Source organism: Symphodus melops, assembly GCF_947650265.1.
Source record: "Symphodus melops genome assembly, chromosome: 19".
Lineage (NCBI taxonomy): Eukaryota > Metazoa > Chordata > Actinopteri > Labriformes > Labridae > Symphodus > Symphodus melops.
In genome coordinates, this window is record NC_136709.1 from 14,352,277 (window position 1) to 14,378,915 (window position 26,639).

At 40.6% G+C, this 26,639-nt stretch overlaps 3 protein-coding genes across 4 annotated transcripts; all 3 read left to right on the forward strand.

The window, feature by feature from the left end:
* Positions 1-4,294: 4,294 nt before the first annotated feature.
* LOC306840992 (protein FAM163A-like) lies at positions 4,295-14,610 on the forward strand. 2 transcript variants are annotated; one of them, XM_079370597.1, is made up of 6 exons: positions 4,295-4,663; positions 4,866-4,948; positions 5,377-5,438; positions 11,921-12,024; positions 13,941-14,055; positions 14,179-14,610. In XM_079370597.1, exons 5-6 carry the CDS (start codon positions 13,963-13,965, stop codon positions 14,554-14,556), a joined length of 471 nt encoding a protein of 156 aa, XP_079226723.1. In that variant the 5' UTR covers positions 4,295-4,663; positions 4,866-4,948; positions 5,377-5,438; positions 11,921-12,024; positions 13,941-13,962; the 3' UTR covers positions 14,557-14,610. The 2 variants fall into 2 exon arrangements, with proteins under 2 accessions (XP_079226723.1, XP_079226724.1); XM_079370598.1 differs by lacking the exon at positions 4,866-4,948.
* A 3,542-nt stretch (positions 14,611-18,152) lies between these two features.
* LOC306840652 (rab GTPase-activating protein 1-like) lies at positions 18,153-23,556 on the forward strand. Its single transcript, XM_079370081.1, has 8 exons — positions 18,153-19,153; positions 19,689-19,769; positions 19,943-20,053; positions 20,647-20,751; positions 20,842-20,925; positions 21,005-21,076; positions 21,736-21,996; positions 23,034-23,556. Exons 1-8 carry the CDS (start codon positions 19,043-19,045, stop codon positions 23,265-23,267), a joined length of 1,059 nt encoding a protein of 352 aa, XP_079226207.1. The 5' UTR covers positions 18,153-19,042; the 3' UTR covers positions 23,268-23,556.
* Positions 23,557-23,759: 203 nt separating this feature from the next.
* On the forward strand, positions 23,760-26,632 carry ebi3 (Epstein-Barr virus induced 3). Its single transcript, XM_079370099.1, has 6 exons — positions 23,760-24,024; positions 24,416-24,530; positions 24,658-24,751; positions 25,239-25,356; positions 25,468-25,631; positions 26,221-26,632. The coding sequence occupies exons 1-6, from the start codon at positions 23,922-23,924 to the stop codon at positions 26,362-26,364; spliced, it is 738 nt and encodes a 245-aa protein (XP_079226225.1). The 5' UTR covers positions 23,760-23,921; the 3' UTR covers positions 26,365-26,632.
* The last annotated feature ends 7 nt before the right edge of the window (positions 26,633-26,639 follow it).

Genomic DNA, 26,639 nt, shown 5'->3' on the forward strand with positions numbered 1-26,639 from the left:
TGGAACCGTTAGATGCTTTTGTTAAAAATATGTAACTTTTACTTTAGCTTACCTTAATGCTTAACAATGTTAGCGAGGTAAATGTGTTGTCCGTTGGTTGGGTCCATAATGGCAGCTAGAAAAGTTGGTGGGTGGTGTTAAAATAAAAGGCTGTAGAGAGACAATGATGAGATGGTTCCTCAATCTACCCACACTTTGCAACAGAGTGTGGAATGTGTGATCTGCAAGGAGAAAACTGTCCTGTCTGTTAACAGGAATGTTTAGGTTGGAACAGAGTAAGACCGTCCGCCCTCGGTCCAAACCGAGGTCTGATGCCTTCAACCTCTTGGCTGGGAGGTGGCAGTCTTAACCACTTCCTGTCAGTGCTTACTTTTCTATATTTGATTTCAGTACTTCAAGGAAGTTTATAAATCATCTCCAGTGGGAGAAACCCAGATCACTCCAGCTCACCACTGGAAGAGCTCAAGGTTCGAACAGTGAACAAAATGATTGCGGTGATGAGTGATCTGTACATATTCAGCTACCACGCCTTTTAATGCTTACGGCCATACCACCTTATGCCAGGTTCCTCATTCACTTCTCTCATTCATTAGTCATTATTTCCCTTTTCCATTTAAGTGGTTAAATTTGAAAAAGAAGGGATCAAAAGGTAAAATAATTACTTTTAAATAATGGTTAACCTAATTTGATCCTCATCTATCCCCTTGTAACTATGCCTTGTGTTTACCCTTTGGCAGTTCATTTCATATGTAGGTGAAGTCACAAAAGCCGCTGCTGTGTAGCCACTGGTCCATGTTTGGTGATACCTTGAATTTAAATAGCTTGGCATTGAATTTGAGAACACCATGGCATTATTCTTGACTCTAATCTTACTTTTAGTGCACATGCTTCCACTGAAGCAGCCAGGATATACATCAATCAATTGTTTTTCTTACATTGCTGCTGTTTGACAAAAAAGGAAAATTGTGTCAGCCTTTTCTCTCAGAGCCTCACGAGAACATAAAAACATCTCGACAATTATCAGAGAGCTCAACACATGCAGCTCATTTAGTTCTCATTTGAAACAGTAGCTCATTACTAACCAAATCTGTCTGCAGTAAAACCATTTCCCCTGCTACTGCCCCCTTGTGACTGGCTGTCTGTGAATTTGTCCTTCCACAACTTGCTGCTTGTTTTACTTGTCGATGTGGTGTACTTCTGTTAGAGCTCACTTAATGTGTTTCATATGGCGCCTCATGTGAATTGTTTGCTTCATGTTTGCATGTTTTATGTATTGTATGCCCGTGGCTTCTTACCTGCTTGCTCCAATGCTTTCATGTTACTTCTATGGCTAGTTTACAACTTGACATCATGGTGTGTCTTGCACCCTAAATATTGTTTTTTTTTCCCCCTCACCATTTCTTGTTTTATTTTGTTCCTCTAACTTAGGGAGCCTATTCTAAAATCTGGCCTGGGTCTACAGATGTAAACTAGCCTTTTGGCTAACTGGTGAACTTGCAGAAATGTTGATTAATATGCACTGTCCCTCCAAAAATCAACACAAATAATGTCAAATTAGCTCTAAATACCATGTCCAACTGGTGATACATTCTTATTGGCACTTATCACCATGTCAACCAGCAAACATTTTCTAATTAGTTCATTACTTTCACCATTTTCACCACCCACTCTTTGCTAAATAGCAAGAACATTGTGTTCTCAAGAAAATGTTTCATAAAAAGCACAAAACAAGAGGAAGGCTAACGTAATGAATCAGTATTTGGCCATAAACAAAGGAATTTAAAACCTTTTTTAACTTGATAAAGGAAGTCGATTTTGAAGGGTGGGGATCATGATGTCTAAAACAAAAAGTTTCACCACACATCCGAGCCTCTTGCTATAATTCATTTATCTCTGTATTAAAAAAATGAACATTTTAGAACAATAAACTTGTGAAAACCGTTATATACAGTATTTATCTTCTACCATTGTCTGCTTTTGAGGATAAACGAGAATTTGCCTCTACCCACTGTTTGTTTTCTGCAAAAGAGAGCAGTAGTGTCTTGCCACAGATCTGGAAGTCATACATCAGCCTTTGGGGCATGAAACTGTGTCACAAGTGGAATTGCCAGTAAATGAACTGGGCGTGTGCTGCCAACACTAACTGGTGGCCCTGCTAAGAAAAGCTTTGTGACTGTGTCCCAGAGAGCTGCTCTCATGCTGTGCTCTGCCGTCAGAAGTCATGCTTTCTCATTCACGCTCAGTCTCCATCTCTTAGGCTGGATGCATTCGCAAAGAGGAAATGTAGCACAAATGCATGCAGACAAGCTTGCCCGTGAATCGGAGAAGATTAGATTTGCTCAGCGTGCACACACACACACACACACACACGTTCGACTTCACCCGGTGTAAACTTTCCACTGCAACACTCTGTGTCATTCCTGTTGTCATTCTAATTTCATCTGAGGAACCCTGCCAACGCAGTAATGAACTCAAGTCATGAGACAGAGGCCATGCTGAGTGGTTATGAGCCATTATGTGTGTGTGTGTGTGTGTTTTTGTGTGTCAGACAGAAAAATGAGAGGGAAAGGTAGAAGGTGTAAAAGATGACTTTAAAGAGAAGGGCTGGCCAGTAGGCGTGTTGTTTGTTTGTGTGTGTGTGTGTGTTTTTGTGTGCCGTGTACAACATTGTGCTGGTTTTAAATTAAGCAGGGCAGTGGTGTGCATCATCTAAGCTGCGGTAATGTGTCGACTCCTTTATTCAATTTGAGGAGTAATCTTAGAACTCCCACTGGTCCGCCTTCATCAGCCCCCTGCTACAAAGCTAGCTTAACGTAGCCAGAGACACACGTAGGCAGAGACATGCTAAAGAGATGAGCCACTTTGCCGGATCAAGATTATACTTAAACAAGTGTAGCCAGGCTAAATCTCCTCATTATTGGGGTATTATGGTCCAGATGGATCATGTTTGCAGAAGCTGTTTGAGACTGTTAGCGCTAGCTGCTTCAGGGAATTTGGAAGATGAAGATATTTTAGAACAGATTCGTTCAATTATCCTCCCTATACCCCATCCTCGACGCATATAGGAGCCGAGAAATACACGATTGCAAAAGGCTTTTCCCGCTTCTTGGTATAAATTTGGACAGCAGATTCAACCAAGATGTTTCTGTATCCATGCATGTTAAGGTGCTTTAACCCCCCCCACCTAAAAAATAGTTGCAACATCAGGAAAGTTGTCGATTTCTTTTCAGTAATTATTTGACCCTCAGACATATTGTGAAATCTTTATATCTTCTTGGTTTACAGATTTTCTCATTCACAGCCACCCCTGCGACATGTGCTCAGGAGTTCAAATATCAAACAGCCTCAGGAAATTTGCTGTTCCTGAGGCAAGATGTCAAAATCCCGATAGTTTATTGATGAAGAGCATTTACAGTCATTCATGTCTGCATTTTCAAACATTAATATAAACACCCTGCAGCCCTTTCCAAAAGGTCAGAGGAAAAATGGTCCAGTGAGGCTCGAGAGCTAAAAAGTCAAAGCATCCTGCTGTGGGGCATTCAAGTCAGCACGAGAGATTCCTTAAAATCATGTGCCACACATAGTTTGTTTTTAACAGGGCCCGCCAACACTGACAGTTAGTCTGCAACATGATTTTCTTACATCAATATGTTACCCTACTCTGTCTACAAACCCGCAAATTATGAGAAAAAGTCCATCCTCTCTCGTCTCATGACTGTTTCACTTTTCAGAAATTGTGCGTTTAAACAGGGAGAGTTTCCCTTCATGACTTCATAATCCATAGTTAACTTATTGAAGGTGTTGATGACGTGACCTTTAAGTGATCCAAGTTTGGTTTGATTTTTTGTTAGTAACTTGTGAGGAAAATAAATGGATGACCGTCATTAACCATCGAGCTACTGTAGCATCTCACCCTAGCATGAATGTCCCTGCTATATGCAGCACGTGCACCTCACTTTAGCTTTGTGTTTTTGTTACTACAGAAGCACGTATTATTTTTAAAATAAAGGGTTACACAGTCAAAAACTTCTTTCATGTTGAGTTCAAGGGTGAGTCACTTTTTATTATCACAGGCACTGTGAGGTTTACTGCGTTATTCTTCCGGTTTTACGCTCAGAGTGGTTACAACCACCTGTCTGCCCACTGACAACATCACCATCCTCCAGAGACAAGTGATGTCACACGGTGTTAAACCGCCACTGAGCACCTCCACCCATCCACCCACCTACCCGCCCCACCGGGACCGGTGGCAGCAGGGTGCCGTACCTCCCCCCACCTCCGGGAACCCGCGCTGAGGACGCAGCCATGCCGCCTGGTCTACCGGACTGCCGCCTCGTCTCATCCGTCTCCCGCACTTAAAAGAAGGAGGAAGAGGAGGGTAGCATGAGATTTCCCACAGGACTACCTCACTGACACCTGGATGTGAGTGAACTGGCGGGGAAAAGGGGGATAACCGACGTCGGATAATGACATGATGGTTCCAGTGTAGAGCGAGCACAGAGGGAGCTCTGGGCGTCTTTAATGAGCGGTGCTGGAGAGGAAATAACCGGACTTTATTGTGTGTGTGTGTGTGTGTGGATTCACGACACTGAACCGACCGCAGTCATTAAAAAGACAAACGGTCTCTCGAACCGGTTTGCTGAGATTTTCCTCAGTCTGAAAGGTGAGGCATGTTGGCTTTACAAGCATCCGCGCGTCACTTTAACGCCGCTGCGCATCAATCTATCTGCGTAATTGAATGAAAATGAGGCTAATCAGTGATGTAACAGCTGCTAAATTGACCTCCAGCCGCCTATTCAGTTCAAACATTAGGCATGGTAATCTCAGAAAGTACTAATTTACCTGTTTTTTTTTAATCTCGCTAGATGGTCTTGTATTGCTTTATTACTTGCAAAGATACTGAATTCTAAACGGACCTGGACAGTATAGGTACTCTTATCAATTAAAGGTAGGTTTAAATCCTTTTTCAACCCTTTTCTGATAATTGAATATACAGCATGCATGTTTGTGACAAAACGTCGTTCAAAGCATTATTTTTTTTTTCTGGCATGATAATGGTTATTTTTGTTCCTAATTGTTGTCCTGTGATTTATGCTTTTAATGTTGTGTTGAATTAAAACATTCAAACTACAAGTGAACTAAACAGAAAGCCAATAGCGTTCATAATCCAATAATCCATATCAGTAGCCTATACCTGCTGAACATGAAAGACTTATCAGGAGTTATGAGATGTCAGTGGAGACAGATCACCCCCTTCAGCCAAACAGGCTCATTTGCGGGAGCTGCTGTGTACTGCTGACCACATCACCACTGGAGCTCCATCTTCTCACATCACACTTTCTGATGCCCTGTCTTATTTATTTATTTTTGTGTTAGCTTTCCCGGGAGGCTTTGCTGCGCAGTCGAGGATGATATCCCTCAGATGGTGACTTGTGCAGGTAAGCTGTGTGAAGGAGCTTATTTACTTTATCTCTCCCTTTACACTCCCTCCTCTGGGTCAAATGGAAGCCAACTCTGAACCGTTTGCCCACAAGTTTTATTAATGTGGTGCGTCTGATCACTGCTCTGCACCTCGGGGATTTTGCCCTTGGCAAAGTGTGTTACTAAAAGTATTCACTTGAGTTTCTGTTCTTGTATCTCTAGCTGCGATCTCACTCCTTTTCTTGGCACAATAGTCGCAGAATGAAACCCTGACTCAGTTCACAGAGCTGTATTTGTTATTAACTGAACAGTAAATGATACAAAAATAAATGATCATGAGTAGGCCCTGACCGATTAATCAACCAGCCGATAAAGGCCGATATTAGCATATCCAGTGTCAATCATATCGGCTGATTTTATAGCAGATTCACTGTTTTGATTCATGTCTATGTGCAGTTACTTTTCAGTTGAGTGACCATTTTGAATTCATTATATCATTTGTTTTCTCTAGTGTTTGATAATTTCATTTGAGAGATCAACTTAATGAACGTGTATATCTAGCTACAGATTGAATATACATCTAAGAAAGATATCGGCAGATAAATTGGGATATTTTTTTTCTTTCCTGATATCAATATTGACTCCAAAATTCCGTTATTAATCAGGCCTAATCCTGAGTAAATGAGCGAGTGTTTTTTTTTATTTTTTTTTATACTTTTTGTGAAATGTAATCATGGACTTTTCCTTCTCCACCCCCTTTTTTTCCAACTCTTTGCTGTGGGTGTCTCTGTCCTTGAAGCGAATGTGTTCCTCTCCTCACACGCTGAGATGAGTGCTTTCAGGGGCAGATGATACAGAAATGTCCGGATTTTACTACCTGGCTAAATTGCCCTGTGATGGAAAAATATTGTTAAAGGAATGATACCTGAATAATTGAAGCACCAGGGCTTTAAAATTGCAGGGACTCGCTGTGATTTCCAGTGCAAACTTCGAGGCCGCCTTAACAAAATATTCATATTTTATCATTTAAGAATTGATATATCGGAAAGCTACTTGGGTACTGCCCAGCACTGCCTCCATCCCTTTCTCCCACTCTGTATGTGTGCAGTCCTTGGCTGCCATCTATCTCAGGTTTTCTAGTTATTTCTTTTGAAATGAATAAAAATTCAACCTTTGTTTGACTTAAAAGTTTGAAATGAAATAAGAAATATGTTTTTAAGGGATAAAATGCTTCCGCTACAAGATTGGCTAGTCGTCTGAAAATTAGTTGTTCAACTTTATAATGTTCAAATTTCAAACAACAGATTCTTTAGAATTTTGAAATTGTGATTTTTGTTTATTTTTTAATTATTTCGCTGTTCAATGGAATTAAACTGTTGTAAAAAATCTATAAGACAGCCACAAAAAAAACCAAAACCTTGTAAACCACACGTTTCGCCTGTAGCTTCCTTAGGTTCACCCAACATGCTGCAACCTGAAGAAAACTACCGGTGAGACATGTGACTCAAAGTCATTTCCAGTGTGCCACGCTTTATGTAATTTGTCCCCGGGAACACATGAGGGGCTCTTTTCTATTGTTATTTCCATGCATTTCTTTAAGCACTTTTGTTAGTCCACATGTAAGAGAATCTGAAGTTTATTTGTGAGGCGATGTTTTCGTCCGACTCGGTGAACCACTTCCTGCAGTCTCAGCTGATTTCCCCACTCGCCCCAGATTGATGACAAGTCTCCAGGAAGTCACTGCTCCGGGCCCCAAATGAAGTGCAGCCCGTCTAAAAAACCGGCATCAATCAAAAATGCGCCGTCTTAACACTTAGCCTTAAGTGTGGAACAAAGAGCAATTTTAAATACTAATGCTTACGCTGTAGAGGACAAAGTATGTAGTGCTCCTCTGTTCAAGCACTTTATGCTAAGCTATGCCAATAAACTGCTGACTTTAGCGTCCGATTTAATGCCAAGTAAATCTCCCAACTCCCAAATAAGCACATCTCCTAAAATGTCAAACTATTCCCTTAACCTATGGATTGAAGTTATGTTTTCTAATTACATTTTCTTTCCGTGGTTCACTCAGGTGTTACATGGGGAAAAGAGATCTTAATTTAAAACACAAATCATCACCACATCATCCCACTGGAAAGCTTTCGAGGGATGCAGTCATTTTACCTCTCCAGCTTTCAATTAGAGATTTGTTTGCCAGTGGTTGTGTAAAGGTAGTGTGTGAGTGTGAGCTAGTTGTAAAACACACACACACACACACACACCCACTCACACTTGTGTGTTTCTGTGGGTTGGCATTAAGCTGACTGCTAGGATCGTTTCATTTCCCACAGAGAAAACAAATTAAAATATGACACCTCTCTGCTGCCTCTCATCTCCTGCTTTTCACCGTGTCAAGAGATGACAAAACTGCTAAATATAGTTCTGCGAGTGGAGGGTGAAACCTCTCCACCTCCCTTAACATTTCCAACATTATGAAGGTCTAAATATGAGGTCTGTGGCCATTTGAACAAAGGTATAAAAAAAAAGCTCACCAGTCAACCGTTTGTGTTAAAATGAGGTATTTGTTAAGTACAATGTGCTAAAGTGATGCGGCTTTTTCAGGGCTTCGTTTCCGTCAACAAACCTAAAGATAAAATTGTCGAACAAAAACTTCAGTCAGCCTGTTTTTGCATTCTTTTCCACGAACCAATCGGTGACATCATGTTGGCGACATGTCCAACTTTCGACACAGCATGGCTTCCGCTGCTCTCGTTCTCCCGTAGTCTCTCTCCTCGAAGCATTGCATTTGTGCTTCAGTCTAAATCCCTGTTCATGTCAGAGATGAACGTTTCAATTGAACAGTGAGGAATCTGACCCTTTATCACCAGGCACCAAAGCTCTTTTTTAACTCAGATCATCTAACCCTGGTCACCTGGGAGTTGTAGTACGCTGAGTTACTAAAATGTTGCTATGATATGATCCTTGTTGATCCCTGTCACTTGTTGAAGTCGGGGGAAAATGACAGGATTTCTGGCAGATCCTCAAAAACTCCTTTCAGGCATTTTTATTGTGAACCAAAAGGTTTATAAAATGTGAGGTTATGCTTGAATTGAGTGCGCGTGTTCCCTAGTTGAATCTGTCGGCTCTAAATCCACAGAGAGTCGTATGTGAACTGTGTTGGTTAAGATACTGTGACAGCGTTAGAGTAGACTCTCCCAACCTCTTGTCACTTTGCGTCTCTGTCTCTCCAGTCTGTTGGAAACTCTCGAATCGGAGGTTTTACCTCGATGCTCCCTCTCTATTTTCGGGATCTAGATGCATTTCTTTGCTTTGTCCGTGTCGATGTGCATCAGATGAGGCTTACATTTGTTCATGCTACACTATAGAAGCTGTAAAAGTGATGAACCACTTTAGCTCGCGAAGCCATGAAATGCAAGACAGCGGTCGAATAGGCGACAGAGGAAACATGGCTAAAAGAGTGAATGAGAGGCAAAAGGAGAAATGAGGAGACATAATGCAGTGAGCCAGAGAGGGAGCAGATGAAGGGATGGAGAAGTGGGAACTAAGAGAGACTTCACTTCGCTTTTAACTACATTATCGTGGCCCGTGGTGTATATAATTTAGTACCATGACGCAATGGAAGATACTGCACCCAGTGAGCTGTCTGCCACAGAGCCTAACATGCTCACTACAACACACAGATTTTTCTCTATGATTCTTTCAGACATTCATGCACTAGTAATTTAAACTTTAAGTCTGTCTCATCACGTTTTTTTTTAGGGGTGATTCTGCTTGACCCTGATTATTGTTTCCATTCAGACAGATAAGAAAGCACACAGAGGGAGAAAAAATAAATAAAAAATAAAAAAACCTCAGCTTGGCTCCGACTGAGTCAAGGAAGAGGGAACATGTGGCTCCACTGTCATGCACAAAACCACGATATTCCAACCCTGTGAGATTCACGAGTTGTTGAAGCACAGCAAATGCCAGAATATTTAAAGCGATTCATTAGGCATTAAGAATTAAATTCGCTGTGAATTACAGCCGTTGGGAGGCTCCAAGCTTGTAAAAAATTACATTAATACACCAGTAATGAGAAAGAAGCTGGATATTTTTCCATCAGTTTAATTGGGACCATTTAGTGATGTTTTTCCACTGAGAAGTATCTGGATGTTTGAGTTAATCAACTTGAACAGTAGTTACACAAAGTCCTCTGCTGTTGTAATTACTATAATGGCGGAGTGTAAATTAACAGTTCTGCTGGAGCTACTCCGTTTAAATTACTGAGACTTAAAGTCAAAATCCTGCATTTAATATACTGATATAAAGGTCATTTCTCTCTCACTGAATTAATATTTAGACTGTGTGCTTGGTGTTTTAATGTGCCTGCCACTAGAAGGAAATCACGACCGCCGCGTACGCATTCAAAGTCTCTCGCACACAGTTTATTTATTGCTTTCTGTCACATGGACTTGTTTATAAGGTCTATTTGAGACTATGTGCTGCATTAGCTGTGTGCACTGGAGATAAAGATGAGTGGGGACTCATGATTTTTCATTTGCACCCATTTTGCTCCCGTGTGACTCTGTCAATCAGAGCTATTTGTTTAACATTATTTCTCTGCACTGCTGAGCAAACGCTGGAGGAATAGACGAACCCCAACACTTCACTGTAATTTGCAGCGAGTGTTTTTGCACATCTCTATTTTTACTTGACTTTACCCAGCCACAGTATCTCTCCAAAAATATCCAAAGGGTTTCATATGTCTCGTTAATATCATAAACATGTCCTTACTGCTTATTGCGTGTGAAAGCATAGATTCCAGTTGATCATGTGGTGGCTCATTTTTCTCGAACCTTTTGAGAGGGGCTCTTGAATTGGTCACAGCAAACTAACAGGGACAAGACATACATACACAAATGACATTTAGTATGCTGAAACTGTGCTGTAAATATGCATGCAACTTACTGGCCATATGGCTAATGTGCACATCAGGTGCTGCTGCAAGTGTGAGCTAATCCTTGCTCACACTTAGTGCCCGTTTGCCATCCAAAGTGATGCTGTTAGAATTCAGCAGGTGATGCTTTAAATATTCCTGTCTCATTATGGTCTATCTAATCTACAGCTACGTTTGTTGTGTTCACATTGTATCTGAAATAATGGGTGCTAGACAGTATATCATTGTACGACAAGTTACTATTAGTTGATTCATTTGAGAATAAGCTCTGTATGACTTTGCTCAATAATCCTACAGACAGAAAAAAAAAAACATTATCTGGGGTCATGGGGTGATGATTTTTTCTTTTATGTGCTTCATATACCGTAATTGTTTTTTATTATTTATAAGTTTTAGGTATTAAAAACAGCCACATTGTACACACCTGGATAGTGAAACTTATTAAGATTAATAAGATTAATTTGGAATAATATGCAATTCAGATCAGACAAAATCAGTATATTCAGCAATTCTGAAAATGTCATCATTCTGTAATTCTCTCTTCACCCAAAGTTACCTGAATATCATTGTCTTCATTATTTTAAAGGCTGAAAAATACTTAATTAACTATGTTTCTTGGCAATTAATGTTTATTTCTCTTTCATCTGGTGCCACATTTTTAAGGAACATGCATTTGTGGGATGAGCAGCAGAGCTGAGTATGTGGGTTGCGCCCATGAAAAACCTGCCAAATCTTCTCTGCCAATAACAAGCAGCTTATTATTGATGATAGTGCTGTACAACAAGATAACATGCATAGACAAATTTAGCTCATCGTGGTAAAAGCCATGTCAGAAAAAGACAGGATAAACGTACACATCCCAAGGGCGCTGAAATACTTAGAAAAAAAGTGTCTTCAGTCTGATTTTAAAGGAGCAATTTGTAACTCTGACATCTAGTGTTTAAGACGGGTACTGCAAATTTAAAATATACCTGCGCAAGCTTGTGCTATCCCAATATGTTGCGAGCACTGAAGCTTCAGTGTTTAGCCAGCTCTGCATCGGGGATTAAACTTTTCTGCTTTCTAACCTCTGTCCATTTTTTCAAAAGCATCTCCAATATTTATCCTAGTTTTACCCTTGTTTCTGGTCATGGAGCTTTTTTTGAAAAATCTGCCTTTAAAACCGCCTACTTTGCGTAGTCAACACAATCCATTCACAGCAGCAGTTCAACAAAGCTTCTTTTCTTTATGTCTGGTGATGTAGTAAGGTCATTTTATGATTTCTGACATTTTACACGTGTCCTGTAAAAATGCAGAGACAAGGAAATGCTTATTACTAAGAGACTCCTCGATAGCTTCGGGCTGGCTGCAGAAAAATGTGCTATCACCCTTGTCCTTTTGTCTCGACCGAGGATAAGCCAGGAGGAGCATGTAAAGCCTTAAAAACAAAAAAAGAACTTCAGAAAACAGAAGATATTCAATCCTATAACTGACCCGGTCATGTGTTTCGTTTATTGTCCAATGACAGTAAAGCCTTTTTCTCTTTTTTTTTATTTATTTATTTATTATTTTTTTGTCCTGCAGGAGCTTCAGAGAGAGGAGGTTCGGAGAGTGAAACTCATCAGGGCTGTCTGGGTTTCCTACCTTCTCTCACTCCTCTGTCTCTGCATCTCCAGCTGTCTTCTAATGTAAGTGTCCATCTTCATTTTTTTTAACTCAGGCGTTACTCTATTGTTCAATTAACCCGTCGACTTTGAAAGTCTGATGGCGATATTTATACTTTTGGGGACAATAGCCAGCTTCTCAGTCATGAAGATTAAGACAGTGGCGAATGTCGTAACGATGTCGAGCTGAGATTTCCTTTTCCATTTGCTGCATTGTTTACAGTCGAATTGCCACCTTGAGACATTCATGTCAGAATTAAAAATGTGCCCCTCTAGCTTTATCTTTAACATAAATGCTGTTTTACTGGTTCACTACAGAAAACATGTTTTTTTTACCAGTCTTTTTTACTTTAATAAACAGATTTTACATTTTAATGTAGGAAAAAAAGAACATGTAGTTAACCACAAAGATACCGGGGCTTGACAAATTAGACAATCTAATATTGTTGGAAAGACGTCTATCTAATGTCTTCCTTAAACAGAAGATTGAAGCTCTTTTCATGTCTGTGTGATAAGTACAGTCGTGGCCAGGAGGGTATTAGTCTTATTTATGCATTTACAGTATGTACTGATTAAAACCAACAAGATAATTGGAAAGAGGTATGTGTTTCAACTAGCCTAGCCGTTTCCCTCTCACCAGCCTTCATGCTAAGCAAGTCGTTGTATCCTTCTTTCCCTATTCTAATTATTCCAACTCTGAGCTGATTTTGTATCAACTCCACCCTCATTGTTACTTTTACTAGGATCTGTCGTTTGTAAATGCAACTTCAGCACATTCAAGCAGCAGCAGTTCTCCTCTAATGTCATGCTTAGGGAGAGCTCAGATGTCGCTCATATATCATTCTGCTGTGTTAGAGGTTGCACGTAATATAAACATAATCAAAAGAGGAAAAATGCCAATTTTAATGTCACTGAATGTACCAACAACTGAAGAGCAAGTGGCTTTGATAATACTGATATTTTAAGCTACTAACAAGAGCATCAGCTCAAATTCTAGCTTTAATGCTGCCTCCACACACACACACACACACACACACACACACACACACACACACACACACACACACACACTCTTTCCTCCCATCATTTCCTGTCTGTCTTCTAAGGCAAAAAAAAGACCTCCATGCCTGTAGATGTCGCTGTTCAACTACTTCTCTGGCTCCTTAAGCTTAAAGCTGAAACAATCCAGAGAGAAAGCAACAGTGGTCGAGTGACAAAAGCAGTTTTCACACCTGCACCCTTGTAAATCTTGAGATCTCATTCAGACTGACACTGAAATCTTCACGAGTTGGTCCTTGGCGCAAATGGCAGACAAAACATCAGAGTCAGAGGCTACAATCACAGTTTTCTTGATTTTTATATCAATGCTACATCCAGTGCATTCAATGAACCGGCAAATAGAAACTCAGCTTGACAGAGTAAGTTTGTGCACCGGTCACAGGGTATAAACGTCGTCCCATCATCCTGTTTGCTCACCGTACATTTTCTGGGTCCTTGACTGTACACAGCCCGTATTAGCTTGCGGCTGAAAGCTAGAATTAGTTGTCTCACAGCAGTTTATCGAAATAAATGAAAAAAAAAAAAAAAGAAAAAGACTTACACTGTAATACCAAATGATATCAAGTCCTGAAACGACCCGAGCTGTCTGATAAAGGCTGCGTCACAACCAAAACAAGTTACAACATATTTCATCAGTTGAAGTTTCATCACAGGGTTACATGAGAACGCTAATTCAGCCTGCATTGATTATCTTTGCAGGCGATACAGACAACTGTTGGATGAAAGAATGCTGATTTATTATGTGCAGCAGATATCGGTTTCATCTCCAGCAATAAAACAAATAATAATTTTAAAAAATCAAAACGGCACATGAGCTCTCTCTGATTCAGCCTCCCCCTCCCTGCCTGTCTTTAAACTTCTTCTTGCTTTCCTGTGTGAAGGGTTTGATGGAGAGCTGGTCGAATGTCAGCCGGCACGGTTGTTATATCCGGAGGAATTCTCGCCGGAGTGATACTGCTGTGCATTGTGGCAGTGCTCTGTTACTGTAGACTCCAGGTATCACTGTGTGTTTGTAGAAATGTCTGTGTTTCACAACTCGGTACAGTAAGTATGAAATTCCCAGGTCCTCCATTTAATCTTTCTCTCTCTCCTGCTCTTTTCTTCGCCCACCCTCGGCAGTATTACTGCTGTAAGAAGAATGGTTCGGAGGTGGACGCGGGTCCTGCAGTCGGACCGGACCCTCTTTCTCATTTTCCCTGTAATGCCTGTGATATCCTAGCCATGGATGGCGCCGCCATCACCCCCGTCTCTCTAGATCAGCTGGACTCGGGTTCTCACCACAACCACTGCCCCACATGTTCCCCGTACTCGGTCCGCTCTGGACGGACAAATGACATGCGTAACGGAGGGGAGCGCCTCGGCTTCCACACGTACTACGAGAACCCAGCTGTCTCTCTTCCCCTATCCACTAGCACGCAGGGATCCCCCCATTTGAGCTATTTCGGCCACAAGGACATGTTTCCTCCCCCACCACGACCCTACAGCACCCAGGTCTGACCTTTGCCCCAACATAAAGACACACACACACACACACACACTCTGACCAGCACACATTGAAACATTTAGCACATGTCTTATTGTGTGGGAGCCGATTCAGGTGATGGATTACAATACAGCACAATAACACAGTTGTCTACATTGATGTACATCCTCATACCCGTCGCAACATCCAGACTCATTTATCCATAGGAGTGACCCATCAACTGAGCCCGCTGGAAGCACCTCTGTGTGGGCAGTAAATCCTTGGACCAAGCCCTCTGGGATCTGCAGAGAGCAGCATAGACAGTGCTTTATTCACAGCACTTTTCGGCACAACCTCAGTTGGTTTGACACTCAGCTAAATCAAATATGGTACAAATAAGTCGCGTGGTAAGTTAAGTTAAACTCGTGAAGTTAGCTGGAACTCATGACCATACATGTAGTCAGGTGTGAAACGTCCTCCAGTGCTTTGGAAGCATCGTCACAGTTGGTGCTAGGGATGCGTTCATCGAACACGTCCTACAATCAGTGTTAATGATCACATTCAAGTGAAGCATTAGATTCTTATTGACATTTTTTTTTTTTACCATTTATGAGGATTATTGGTATGATTAATATGCACTTTTTGTGCCACAAAAAAGAATAATAAATATAATATTCATAAGAAAACATTTGAGTCATGAATTAAGAGATGCATAAATAGAATAGCCTCATAAATCTTTGATTGACAAAATGATTCAGTTCTTATCACAACTAGTCTTGAAGCTTTATGAATGGTTTCATTGTTGCTCATTCATTCTCAGTATACAGGCTGTTTGACTGTATGTTTACATTTGTTCTGCGTCTCAATAATCCAGTAAATACTCCTGCATCAATGACTCTAAACTATCAGTCAGTTACATTCAGATGCCTTTCATAAGATCGTCCCCTCACCCGGGCTGCATGACACACCGACAGTTCTATTCTCTCTCAGGTCAAACACAGCAGAGACGTTTTTAACCTGAGAGTCTGCAACCAACCACCATCTCCGCTTTAGTTTCTGTTGCTGTCTCATGCATTGTCAACCCCCCCCCCCCACACACACACACACACACACACACACACACCCCTTCTCCCCATTACATGAAAGTTTCAAGTGCTAGCCCCCCTCCCCACAGTTTACTGTTCATGAGGGCTAACCGTTTTTCTAGTAGGTGTTGTTGTTCGCCACTTACAGAAACTAGTTATGGAGCTTAACTGTGTTTTGGGGGTTTTCTGAGAGAAGCCATGAAGGAGGAGAAATATTTGTGCAACTTGCAATTTGGAAATGGGCTGAGAAAACTGTTGCTTTCATTTTCACTAGGCCTGGGAATCTTTCTCTGAGGATTCGATTGTGATTCTTGTTGTCATGATTTAATCTATATTTTTGATTCAAAACTATTCATGATTTATAGTCTATTTTTTAATGAGTACATATTTCAGGCTCCACATCGGTCATCTGTAAGGCTGGCTAAATTTCTTTCAGCTTTATTTGGCCACTCGGTTAAATAGCTAGCTTTAGCACTTAGCAGTGTGTGACTGATTAGCTGCCCCAAAAATAATGATTTTTTTGGAAGTTCTGAATCGATTTTAAAATCTCAGAAGATGGGAATCTCGATTTTCACATAAATCGATTCCTCTGATTTTCACTCCTGGTGAAAATAAAACCAAACCGAAACAGCGTTTGGCTCTGTATTGTCTTCCATCAAAGGTTGATGTATTTAACTTTTCCATGTTTACAGATAGAGATGGACGAAAAGGACATGCTATACTTACCATCGCAGCATACTTTGTTGATCTCGATGCTTGAGTTTTCTAACTTATAAGCCATTCTATCTGCTATATTTATTACAGTAACAAGATGCAGTGTTCATCCACAATATATGCTTGAATCTATATATTTGAAGGAGTATTGTAGTTTTTGTGAGGGCTGTTGGAGTTTATGCTGAATGTGAGTTTTCCTTACTCTTCACTTCTTCTTCCAGCTTAATTTTTTCCTGCTTCTTTGGAGAAAAAAACAAAAAAACAGACAAACGGAAGAACAAGATAAGAAGAGAATGGACATGTGTATTTGTAACTGAAGATGTACTTTTTCTGTGTTTCCTACACATAGGCGATACCTCGGCGGGCCGTCCAAGTATAGTTCTGACCGCTCAAGAACATAAAAAAAACCTTGATTTTGATTATCCAGTCAACACGTTAAAATAAACCTTCCCCTCTCGACTCCTGCGGAAAGATAAGATGGCAAAACTAAGAGAGCAGAATCATGACGGCAGAGAGGGAGAGAGGAGCTATAAGGTCCACTGTCCGTACCTTCTTTTATGTGCTCCGGTTGAGGTGCCCTGCTCTTTTGAAAACTGAATTTTCTCATGACTTCCTGAGAACAATGTTCACGTACAGCTGCTTACTGATAATGCTTACCTCTGAGAAGTGACAGTATATCGAGTGGAACTTTTAAAAACACGAGGCGTAGTCGTGTTTGTGTCTGTTCGCGTGGATAAACAGATTAAAGTCGTAAACTTCATCGCCTAGGTATCTCGTCCTTCTGGGGGAAACACTATTTCATATAACAGATTTCAGATTATAAGACAATAAAAAGAAATATATGAGACACCTATTAAAGTATTATAGAGTATATTATTGCATCACATTGTTGCCACTGAGCCGTGAGCCTTTGTTTCCTCACCTCACTAAGAATTTACATCAGAAACTAAACCTGAATTGATTAATTGATTTATTTTGATAAATTAGATGTCCACTCAGTGTTGGTGTTGATTATCCTCACTTAACAAATGTGATCCACATGGTGAATTTTTTGCTTTGGTCTTTGTGTTCACCGGATCTGTGCATCAAAAGTGACATGTTTTACTTTCTGCTTCTGTTCCTTGTTCTGACAGTTGAAATCGGGATATTTTCAGATTGTATGAAACTTGTAAAGTTTTGGTAACCTAATGGGGGGGGGGGTTAACTAAGTTTCACATGAATGTTCCTTTTTTAAGGAGGAATAAATGTTTCTATCTGCCTGGACTTTTTTTTTGGTCTTATGGTTACAATGACTCAGGTAGGCACAAAATGTTGAAATCACAGTTTCTGTTTTAAACGCGCACAAAAAAAAAAGACACTCAAATGTATGAAGAAGTGCACAGGGGGACATAAATCAAAAGTAAAACCAAAGACAGAAGTTTAAAAATAAAAAAAATTATGGAAGTTAAAGAAAGGGAAATGAAACCTCTGTGCTGTCATCTGTGTGCCAGCAGTTTTTGTTTTCTTCCCCCTGGTGACAGAGACACATTTTCTGTCCAATGTATCACAAACACATTTGTACAGTAAATGATGACATGATTAAAACAGTTCCTTTTTTTATTTTTTTATAAAGAAAACCCTTTGTATTTATACTTAACATGTTCAACTTGTCTTATAAAAGCCAGGGGAGAGTAAAACAAGTATTCATTGTTTATTCGATTTAGAACATGTTAATATTGCTTAGTGCAGCACACAGAGCAGTGACATATCTACCAATGATACAAAAAAAAAAAAACGTGAGGTAAAATTAAAGCTGAGAATATTGTGGGAACATTCTCGGGCGGAGTTGTTAATATCCCTTTTGTTTATATTCATGCTATGGTATTCTACTGCTTTGCCTGCTTGACCTGTTTGCTCTCCTATCAGGCAACAATAGACTGATGAACATGTCATGCAAAACACCCTGAGGTGGCATATCACAAACAGCACTTTAGTAACCCCAGCATTACTGTCAAGAATCCAAATTAAGGAAGAAGTTGAAATACAACATGTGCAAGAAAGATGTTGGAACACTAAAATAAATCACAGCCTTTTCCGATGCCTTGCTTTTTCCTTGGAGAGGTGTGGCGTTTAAACGAGGTGTTTGTAAGATTGTGTGTGAGCGACAAGAAAGGTGAGCACTGCAGTGGGCGTGTCTAAGGCTGCAGTTTCTTCACACACAAACACGCTCAGGTCTCATTTAAACCCCGTCCAACCTGTTACTGCCCCTTCACCTGTAAAGTACACTCCTTCACCTGACACTGTTGGTGTCACTAAAAGAAGGCTCTGAATATCAGGTGTTAGTGTGTTGAAGAGGAGCTACCTGTTGAGAGTATCTGCCTGTTTTTTTCACCTTTGGACCACAAGCAGAGTTTCCTTCTGTTGGCACCGCCTGGACTTTGATCAGACAAATCCTGTTTGTTTTGTACTTGTTCGGGATTGATTGGCGTCTCGCCTGCATCACTGCAAGTAAAAACAAGACGTGCGACATCTACGCAAACTCACGTACCATCTCTGATTCTCTCGAGATAGTCTCTTGTCACTCTGAGTGACAGCGTGTGAAACACTCTTGGGTGATGTGTTGTTTTCTTCTGATTTGTCTGAATTGAAGTTCAGGTTTGAAGCGTCGCCTGCAGAAGGCGCTCGTTTTGTTTGTGTTTTTGTCCATGTCAGCGTCTCTTTGGGCTGCATTTTTTCGGGTAAGATGATGGAGGAGGTGTCGGTCATGATGGCGTATGATACCCAAGTTATGGAGCAGATGAGCGAAGAGGAGATCCTGGCCTCCCTGGTGGATGAAACCGGCCCTAAATTCACAGTAAGACTCATATCCTTCAGTGTCATTTATGCCAATTACACTTGTTTTTAGAGAACACCACGACTAACATGAACAGCTAAAACACAGTGAAAACAAGCATTTAATAAGACCTAGTTGGAGATGTTTGAAAAAAAATTTCATACTGTATACTGACTGGCAACTTTAAGCTTGTAACCGACTGCACACATTCCTCTGTGTGACGAATACACGATGTTAGATAGAAGGAAATGAATTCAGATTGCTCATTTAACATAGCTGAGATATGGGAATTGTCATTTCAGGCTTTAAAAGAACCCTCCCCCTCTATTATTCCCTCGTGGATCTCAAATGATCATTCCCCCATGCGCTCAGCTCTATCTTATCTCATCCTTACTTCCTATCTTGTCTCTTTTTTTTGGGGGGGGGGGGGGGGCTGTTCTTGATTTGTCACACTCGTGCTGCATCTGGCACCAGATCTGTTCGGAGGAGATTGCTTTCTTCAGCTTAATCATATGTGGCATTGCTCTTTTTCTTAACCTCTTGTGCTTCCGGTCAGGTCCCAACAAAGAAAGCAAAACTAGGGGAGAGTTTGCTGCAAATCATGGAGGATGAAGAGGAGCCATTGGACAAATACCTGGTCAGTAATGATACACTTCCATCAAGTCCAAGTGAATGAATTCCATGTGAAACAGCTGAATTTGTCATCCTTCTCTCTACCTTTTAAATGGCTCATTCCTAAAGTTTTTTATTTAGCTGTGAGCAACAGACCCCCCCCCCCCCCCCCCCGACTGACCTCTTCATGTTTTACAGAGGGAGAACCGCCAGCTTCTGCAGGCCAGCCTCCGTCTGGAGCAGGAGAACGACAACCTCGCCCATAGACTCATCAGTGAGAAGGTGGCCCTGAGGAACGCTCTGGACCAGGTAGGATGAGCCGCTGGGTAAAAAAAAAAAAAAAAAAAGTTCAGTCACTTTTTTCTGAGGTAAGCCTCTCAGGAGATGGCCAAACTCTAACCGTAATTAAAATTTTACATTTCCAGCGTTAATAGAATCTCAATCTGCAGTTCTGCATGAGCCTGGAATATCAACTAGTCTTGAGTTGCATTTTTAAAATCAGCTCAAATAACCCGGTTAGCAGCGCTGAGCCTACTGTCGTTTCCAATTATAACATAGCCCGTTAAAGATAACATGTTCTATTTATTGAACTCTCTCGACATCCCCACTGCGATTAAGAAATCAAATGCTCTGTCGGAAGACGTAAAACTCCATTATCTGTATCCGTCACACTTTTCATTAACTTTACAAATGTTGAAAGAAAATGAATCTGCAACATGTGACTGCAGGCAACGCTGAGGTTATCGTGAACTGTGGTTCACTTCCTTAACACTGCTCAAGGTGCCCTTGAGCAAGGCACCGAACCCCCCCCCCCCCCCCCCCCCCCACTAAGCTCAGAAGCGCTTGCTGTGTTCCGCAAAGAAAATGTGACGAATTTCTATGAAATGAACTGCTCGTCTCAGGCAGAAGACCGAGTGGATGAACTCAACAAAGACCTCATTCAGACCAGACATCGACTGCAGGTAACAGAGGAGGAGAAGAGAGGGAAGGAGGAGGAAACTGCAATGGTAAGTTTGACGAGACGTGACGGATGATTTCTAACGGCTCACGGTGATTGCACGTCATGCAGCTATATTAAGGACGCTCCCTCTTCTCAGTTGAAGGAGGTGTTTCGGAGAGAGCTGGAGAAAGCTGAGCAGGATGTCAAAAGGTCGTCCGGTATCACTGCCGACTACAAACAGGTAACAAGGACATGATTGATGCTTTGTTTTGGATATAAGCAAAGAGCGCCGTGAATATTAATGACCCTCTTCTCCTTAGATCTGCTCTCAGCTAACGATGCGTCTGGAGAGGCAGCAGGCTGCCCACGAAGAAGAGTTAGGTTCACTCAAGGTAAGCAAAGCTCTCTTTCTGTAGAGCTCTACAGTCAGCCTCTCTGTCGTGCTCAGACCTGAGCCTCATCTTCTTGTGTTGTTAAGAGCATCTAAATACCGAAAAGAGAGTGTATCAAGACTGAGACAAAACCAAGGCTTTGTGGTGCCAAGCATTAAGAGAAGACTAAAGAGCTGTGTCAGAACATGACCAAGGCACAGAAAGACCGAGACGCGGCATAATCAAGACAACATATGACGTGATGAGGTCAAGACCTCGAACAAGACCAAGCCATGGCAAGACTGATTCAACAACAGGAGACCAGTCTGAGTCCTACTCTTGATCACAGACTTACAATGAAATGTAGAACGTGCTAACACAAAGCTTGTCTTAATTTGATCTGGAGTTGAACAATACAGTAAAAGCACGGATAAAAATACCATCAATCATGGGACATACAAAGACCTTCATAAGTGGTTTTGGGACCAGTTACAAAACCGAGGACTACAGCACTTCCATACTGAAAGACAGTTGAACTTTTTTTCCCCCTTCATTTTAACATGAGAGCTCAGTTGTTGAGCGTTCATGTGTTTCAAGCAGTTGTTGTCAGTGATTTCAATCGCTCAGTATATTTGGGGAGGCACGCTCTTCATTTGTATCTTTTGCTCTGCCTGTTACAGAGTGCAATAAAAGCGTGCACGCGCTGTCAACACCTCATAGATGAATCAGAGGAGCCATCCGCAAAAGCTTCGAACTCCACAGCGACAGACGGCCACCAAGTGGGAGAATGTGGCCAGTATGAGGACAGCAGAGGTTCAAAAAGGGCAGAGCAGAGAAGAAATGAGCAGGAGAAGAAGTCCCTTAATGCCCAGATCAGGGAGCTGGAAAAGGAGTTAGTACAGACCAAACTCCAGATGGTGGAGGCCAACTGCAAGATTCAGGTAAAGCAGACCGCTGAACTGTCACATGACAAAACAAATATTGGGTCAGTCAGTGCACAAGCACATTTTCTAGAGGGAATGCAACGTCCAAGCTGTCCCTTTATATCTACAACATATAAATGGGACTACAAGTCTATACAGTGAGCAAACTTTCCTGGGAATGCATTCATTGCCTGATAATTATTTCAACAATCTGTCCAATTTTTTTTAAATTTTTTTTTTACAATATAAAGACATGAACTGCAGTGGAATATTCATTGAGGTTAGCAACAAAGCAAAACTTTGGCTGTGAGACCCCGTCGATGTGAAGCATCCTCATTAAATGTGGGCCCATGTGAGATTGGGAAATAGGACAGGATTCCCCAGAGTCAAGACGTGGGTGGGGAAAGAACAGCATCCAAGGACTGACTGGTTTGAAGCTTGTTTAATACTTTTGTTGCTAAATTTAAATATTGGGGAAGTATGTTAAAACTGTGTTTTCACTGCTTTAAAATAAATGTTTCGTGAGTTTAAGTGTTCTCAAAATGAGTCTCATAATACAGCAAATGTCACTGCTTTAACTGCACATCATTTAATATCTGTCATGATGATACACTAAAAAAAAAAAAAAGGTTTATGATAAGCACCATCACTGTGGATTTTCTATTGGACTATTCTCATAACTTAGATATAAGATTGATTATTTGGTCACTCTTGAACCATATATCTTTTTATTGGAACCCAAACAGGATTTTGGGATTAAAACTAATACAAGAGGGAAAAAAATGACACATTCCCAGTAGTATGTACTTTTAGTTTATAATATGACCTGAGTTGTAAATGAATGAAGTATAATACAAGACTGTATATATCTAATATATAATTCATTGATACTTGGATTAGTACTGCATGTTTTCTCAGTACTAGGGACAACTTGATTGTCTTAAGGACGCGCTTTTTGTCAGCGGCTTTAAATGCAATCCAGAACACATTCGCAAAAAATATGGATAGAAATGACAGATGGGTAAGTTAAATTTCCTTTTTCCATCGTCATACAGGACCTGGAGCACCAGAGAGGAATACTGGCCAACGACCTCCAGGAAGCGAAGAACAACTGGATCAGCAAGGCCTTCACCTCCCTGCGGACCTCAGGTGGAGGAGGACTGTCCACTATGAGCATACGCAGAGATGGATCCAGCACGGCAGGCTGGAACCTGCACAGTAGTTCCCTCTCGGGATGGAGCGCCAAGAAACTGTCATGGCCTCACAGAGACAATCATGAGAAGGTCTGATGGGTCGGGCTGAGACCATGTAAATGTACACAATAGACAGATATGGATTTGGAATGTAACATATTACTGCTGCTATTTTATTTTTGGACTCTAGAGGGCAATCTAGAGAATTGAAAGAGCAGAGGAGAGTCCCTGAGAGCCCGTACAGCTGCAGGCAGACATGTACTCTCATGTCCGCTCACCTCTCTCCAGCTGTTAAGTTTTGAAATGCTTATAACCGACTGTATGTACCATGAGGGTTATTTGTTCACGATTATTATACTTGTAAATGTATTAATACGGGCATTAAAGAAACTACAGTATAAGATCTGCTTCAGGTTTTTTTTTTGTGACATAAGGAAACTTGACTCATCAGTAGAGACATAACCCCCGGCAAGGTTGTTTCTCAAGAAAGCAAGGATTTCCTACCCACTGTTGCTGTTCCTCTTTCACTACAACCACAACTGCTTTTAAAGTGACGATCTGCCGCTTCTTCAACAACAAGTAGACCGAGTCGTTATCTCTGAACTTTGACATGCCATAAGGAGCTGACAGCTGCAGACAAAAAAACAGAACAAAGAACGACAAAAGAATAGAAGACATTTTGCACGATTTTTTTTTTTTTTAAAGACAGACTAAACTATAGTATCATTTTTTTCCCCACTTGAATCACTGATGGCTGCGATTGTCGGTGGTGTGTGCGTCGCTGTGACTCTTCTCATGTGTGTTCTTGAAGGTCAAGCAGTGGACCTGCTGAGAGTTACTACAACATCAGGGAGTAAGTACCAAACTGAGTATAAAATATGTTTATAGTTAAGTTGTTTTTTTTATGCCAAAAGTGTAGCAAAAAACTGAAAAAAATCAAAAGTGTGCAATAAGAAGATAATGATTTGATTAAAGTACCAGCTGTAGATGGTCTCTGCATAATGCAATTTTTTACACTTTACCTAAGCATAATATACTATATGTATACTACTATGTTGTATACTAGGCATGCTGCCTATGAAGTAGCGTAAGTTATTGGCTATCTATAAACCAGTTGGCTACATAGATTTAATGTGAGAAGCAAATAACAACAACAAAAAAAGGAAAATATAGCAAAGATATTTCTGTTTATATGCTCTGTTCCTGTTGCACAAGATGTAACAAAGTGTCATTTCCCCCTTCAGATCCTCCTTCAACTCCTGAAGTGCAATGCTGGTGTGCCAGCTATCCAAATGTTACTCTCTGTTCCTGGCCTGAACCCTCTCAATCCCCACCATTACACTATGTTGCCACCTACAGGTACAATTTAAGGAGGAAACCAGAGTCCCTCTCTTTACTGTGACCTGTGTGACTGTAGTACACTGATGTCTTTTCTTAAAAGAACAAAGTGTCATTGTGAGCTTATGTGTGTAAATGTGTTTTCCAGTGAGAGACACAGACATGCATCAACCAAGCAGTGCCATCTCATCCAACCTGGCTCTCCATTCTCTGCTCAGACGTCAGCTTCATCCTCTCAACAGGTAAGATTTATATTCTTTTGTCACAGACAGATGGCCTGTTTTCCAAAACTTTTTTTTTTAAGCCAAAACAGAAACCAAACAAACCTCAGACATGAGTGTAGTGAAATCTATCATGATAATTTGTGTTTTACTGTATAAATGAAACTTAATAAACTATGGCTGATTTTTGGAAAACCCCACCGTACATGCCTTGTCTTCGCTGTAGCAGATGACGGTTTCATGTTTGTCTCATGATTCTGAGGTTCGTGATATAATTAGAAAAGGAAAGACACATGGCTTTGTGTCTGGGTTCAAGCATTTGTTTATACATTAATTATTAGGGATTCCTCTGAGGCTAATTTCAGTTTTATTGAAAATCATTACTGTTAATGTTACTTTTTCTAAAATCTAAACTACAATGAATATTCCTCAAACAACAATAAAAAATCTACCAACGACAAACCATCAACCATTATCAACCATCCCATCTGTTGTTTTTTTCTTCTAGTTCTGGCACTGCTATCTTCCAAACCTGAAGCTTCTCACTGACTACATCATCAATGTCACAGCGGTTTATTCAGACTCCAGCAGTTCCCATCTGGCAAGTTTCATGTTGGAAGATATAGGTGAGAGATTTTGAATAACATGGTCTTAAAATAAAGAGAATGTGACTGAGACAAATTATGTTTGATATGACGAAAGAGAGTCAATTTTTGTCTTTTTCTTGCTCTGTTCAGTGAAACCAGATCCTCCTGTACAAGTTCGGGTTTCCCCTCATAATAACAGAAACCTGCTGGTGGAGTGGTCTCCTCCCCCTACTTGGACCAACCTGGACATCTTCCCCCTAAAATACCATATCCTGTACCAGTGGGTAAAGAGGGGCACCCCAAGGTCTGTCAATGTAAGTCGTTTATTTAATTAATTTTTTTTTTTTTTTTTTGTTAAAACACACACACACACACACACACACACACACACACAAACACAGGACTGCAGCAAGCGATGGAAACTGTACACAGATACCACATGTGAAAGTTTAGAGTTTCTGAAACCCTTTTCATGACCACAAAACATTTTCTGTATGTCCCAACTTTTGTAAAAAAAAAAGTAAAAAAATGTTTTTTTAAGTATTTCCCATTGATTTAGAAACACAATTATAAAGCAGTTTGTCTCTTTATAAAAATGATACAGTACACTTTTGTTTGTTAAAGGATTAATTTATCATTCAACATTTACAGGCTTTATATTAATAGGCTTTAGATGCTTCTAGAGAGGAATTCACATCATAACAGACTCAAGCTATCTGTTACTGTACTATGTAGTTAGCCTGTTTTGCTAAGCTAACAACTTCTTGGCTGTCATTCCAACCCCATGGCCAGAAAGTTTCTCAACAAGTCAACCTATTCATTTTCAATCCGATCCGCCAAATTCATTTCAAAAGTCTGTTTTGAAATCCCAGTGGTTGAATATTATTAATGTTTCCCCTCCAGCTGGGTCCATTTGAGAGCACCAAAGCTCAACTGAAGGGGCTAACACCAGGAAGGCCTTACTTTTTCCAGGTGTGTGCAAAGGAGCTGCTGGATCTTGGGGAGTGTAGCAACTGGAGCTCCCCTGTAAACATCACCATATCATGAGGGAATCTGTAGAGTTTCCCTCACACTTCCTCTTTGTTTACAATTCTTCATTTTAAGCTCAAGATCAACATGTTGAACATTTTATGTTTGAACTACATGATCAATGCAAGCTATAGCTATTTTTATCTTGTTTTATTTATAAAGAGGACACACATTGTATTATTTAAGTATTTATTGTAGTTCTGTAGTTTTATTTTCAGTTGTTTTCCTATAGTACAGCTGTACAGTACTATAGGACTGTAAATGTATTGTGAGACATTGTGAAAATAAGTCAA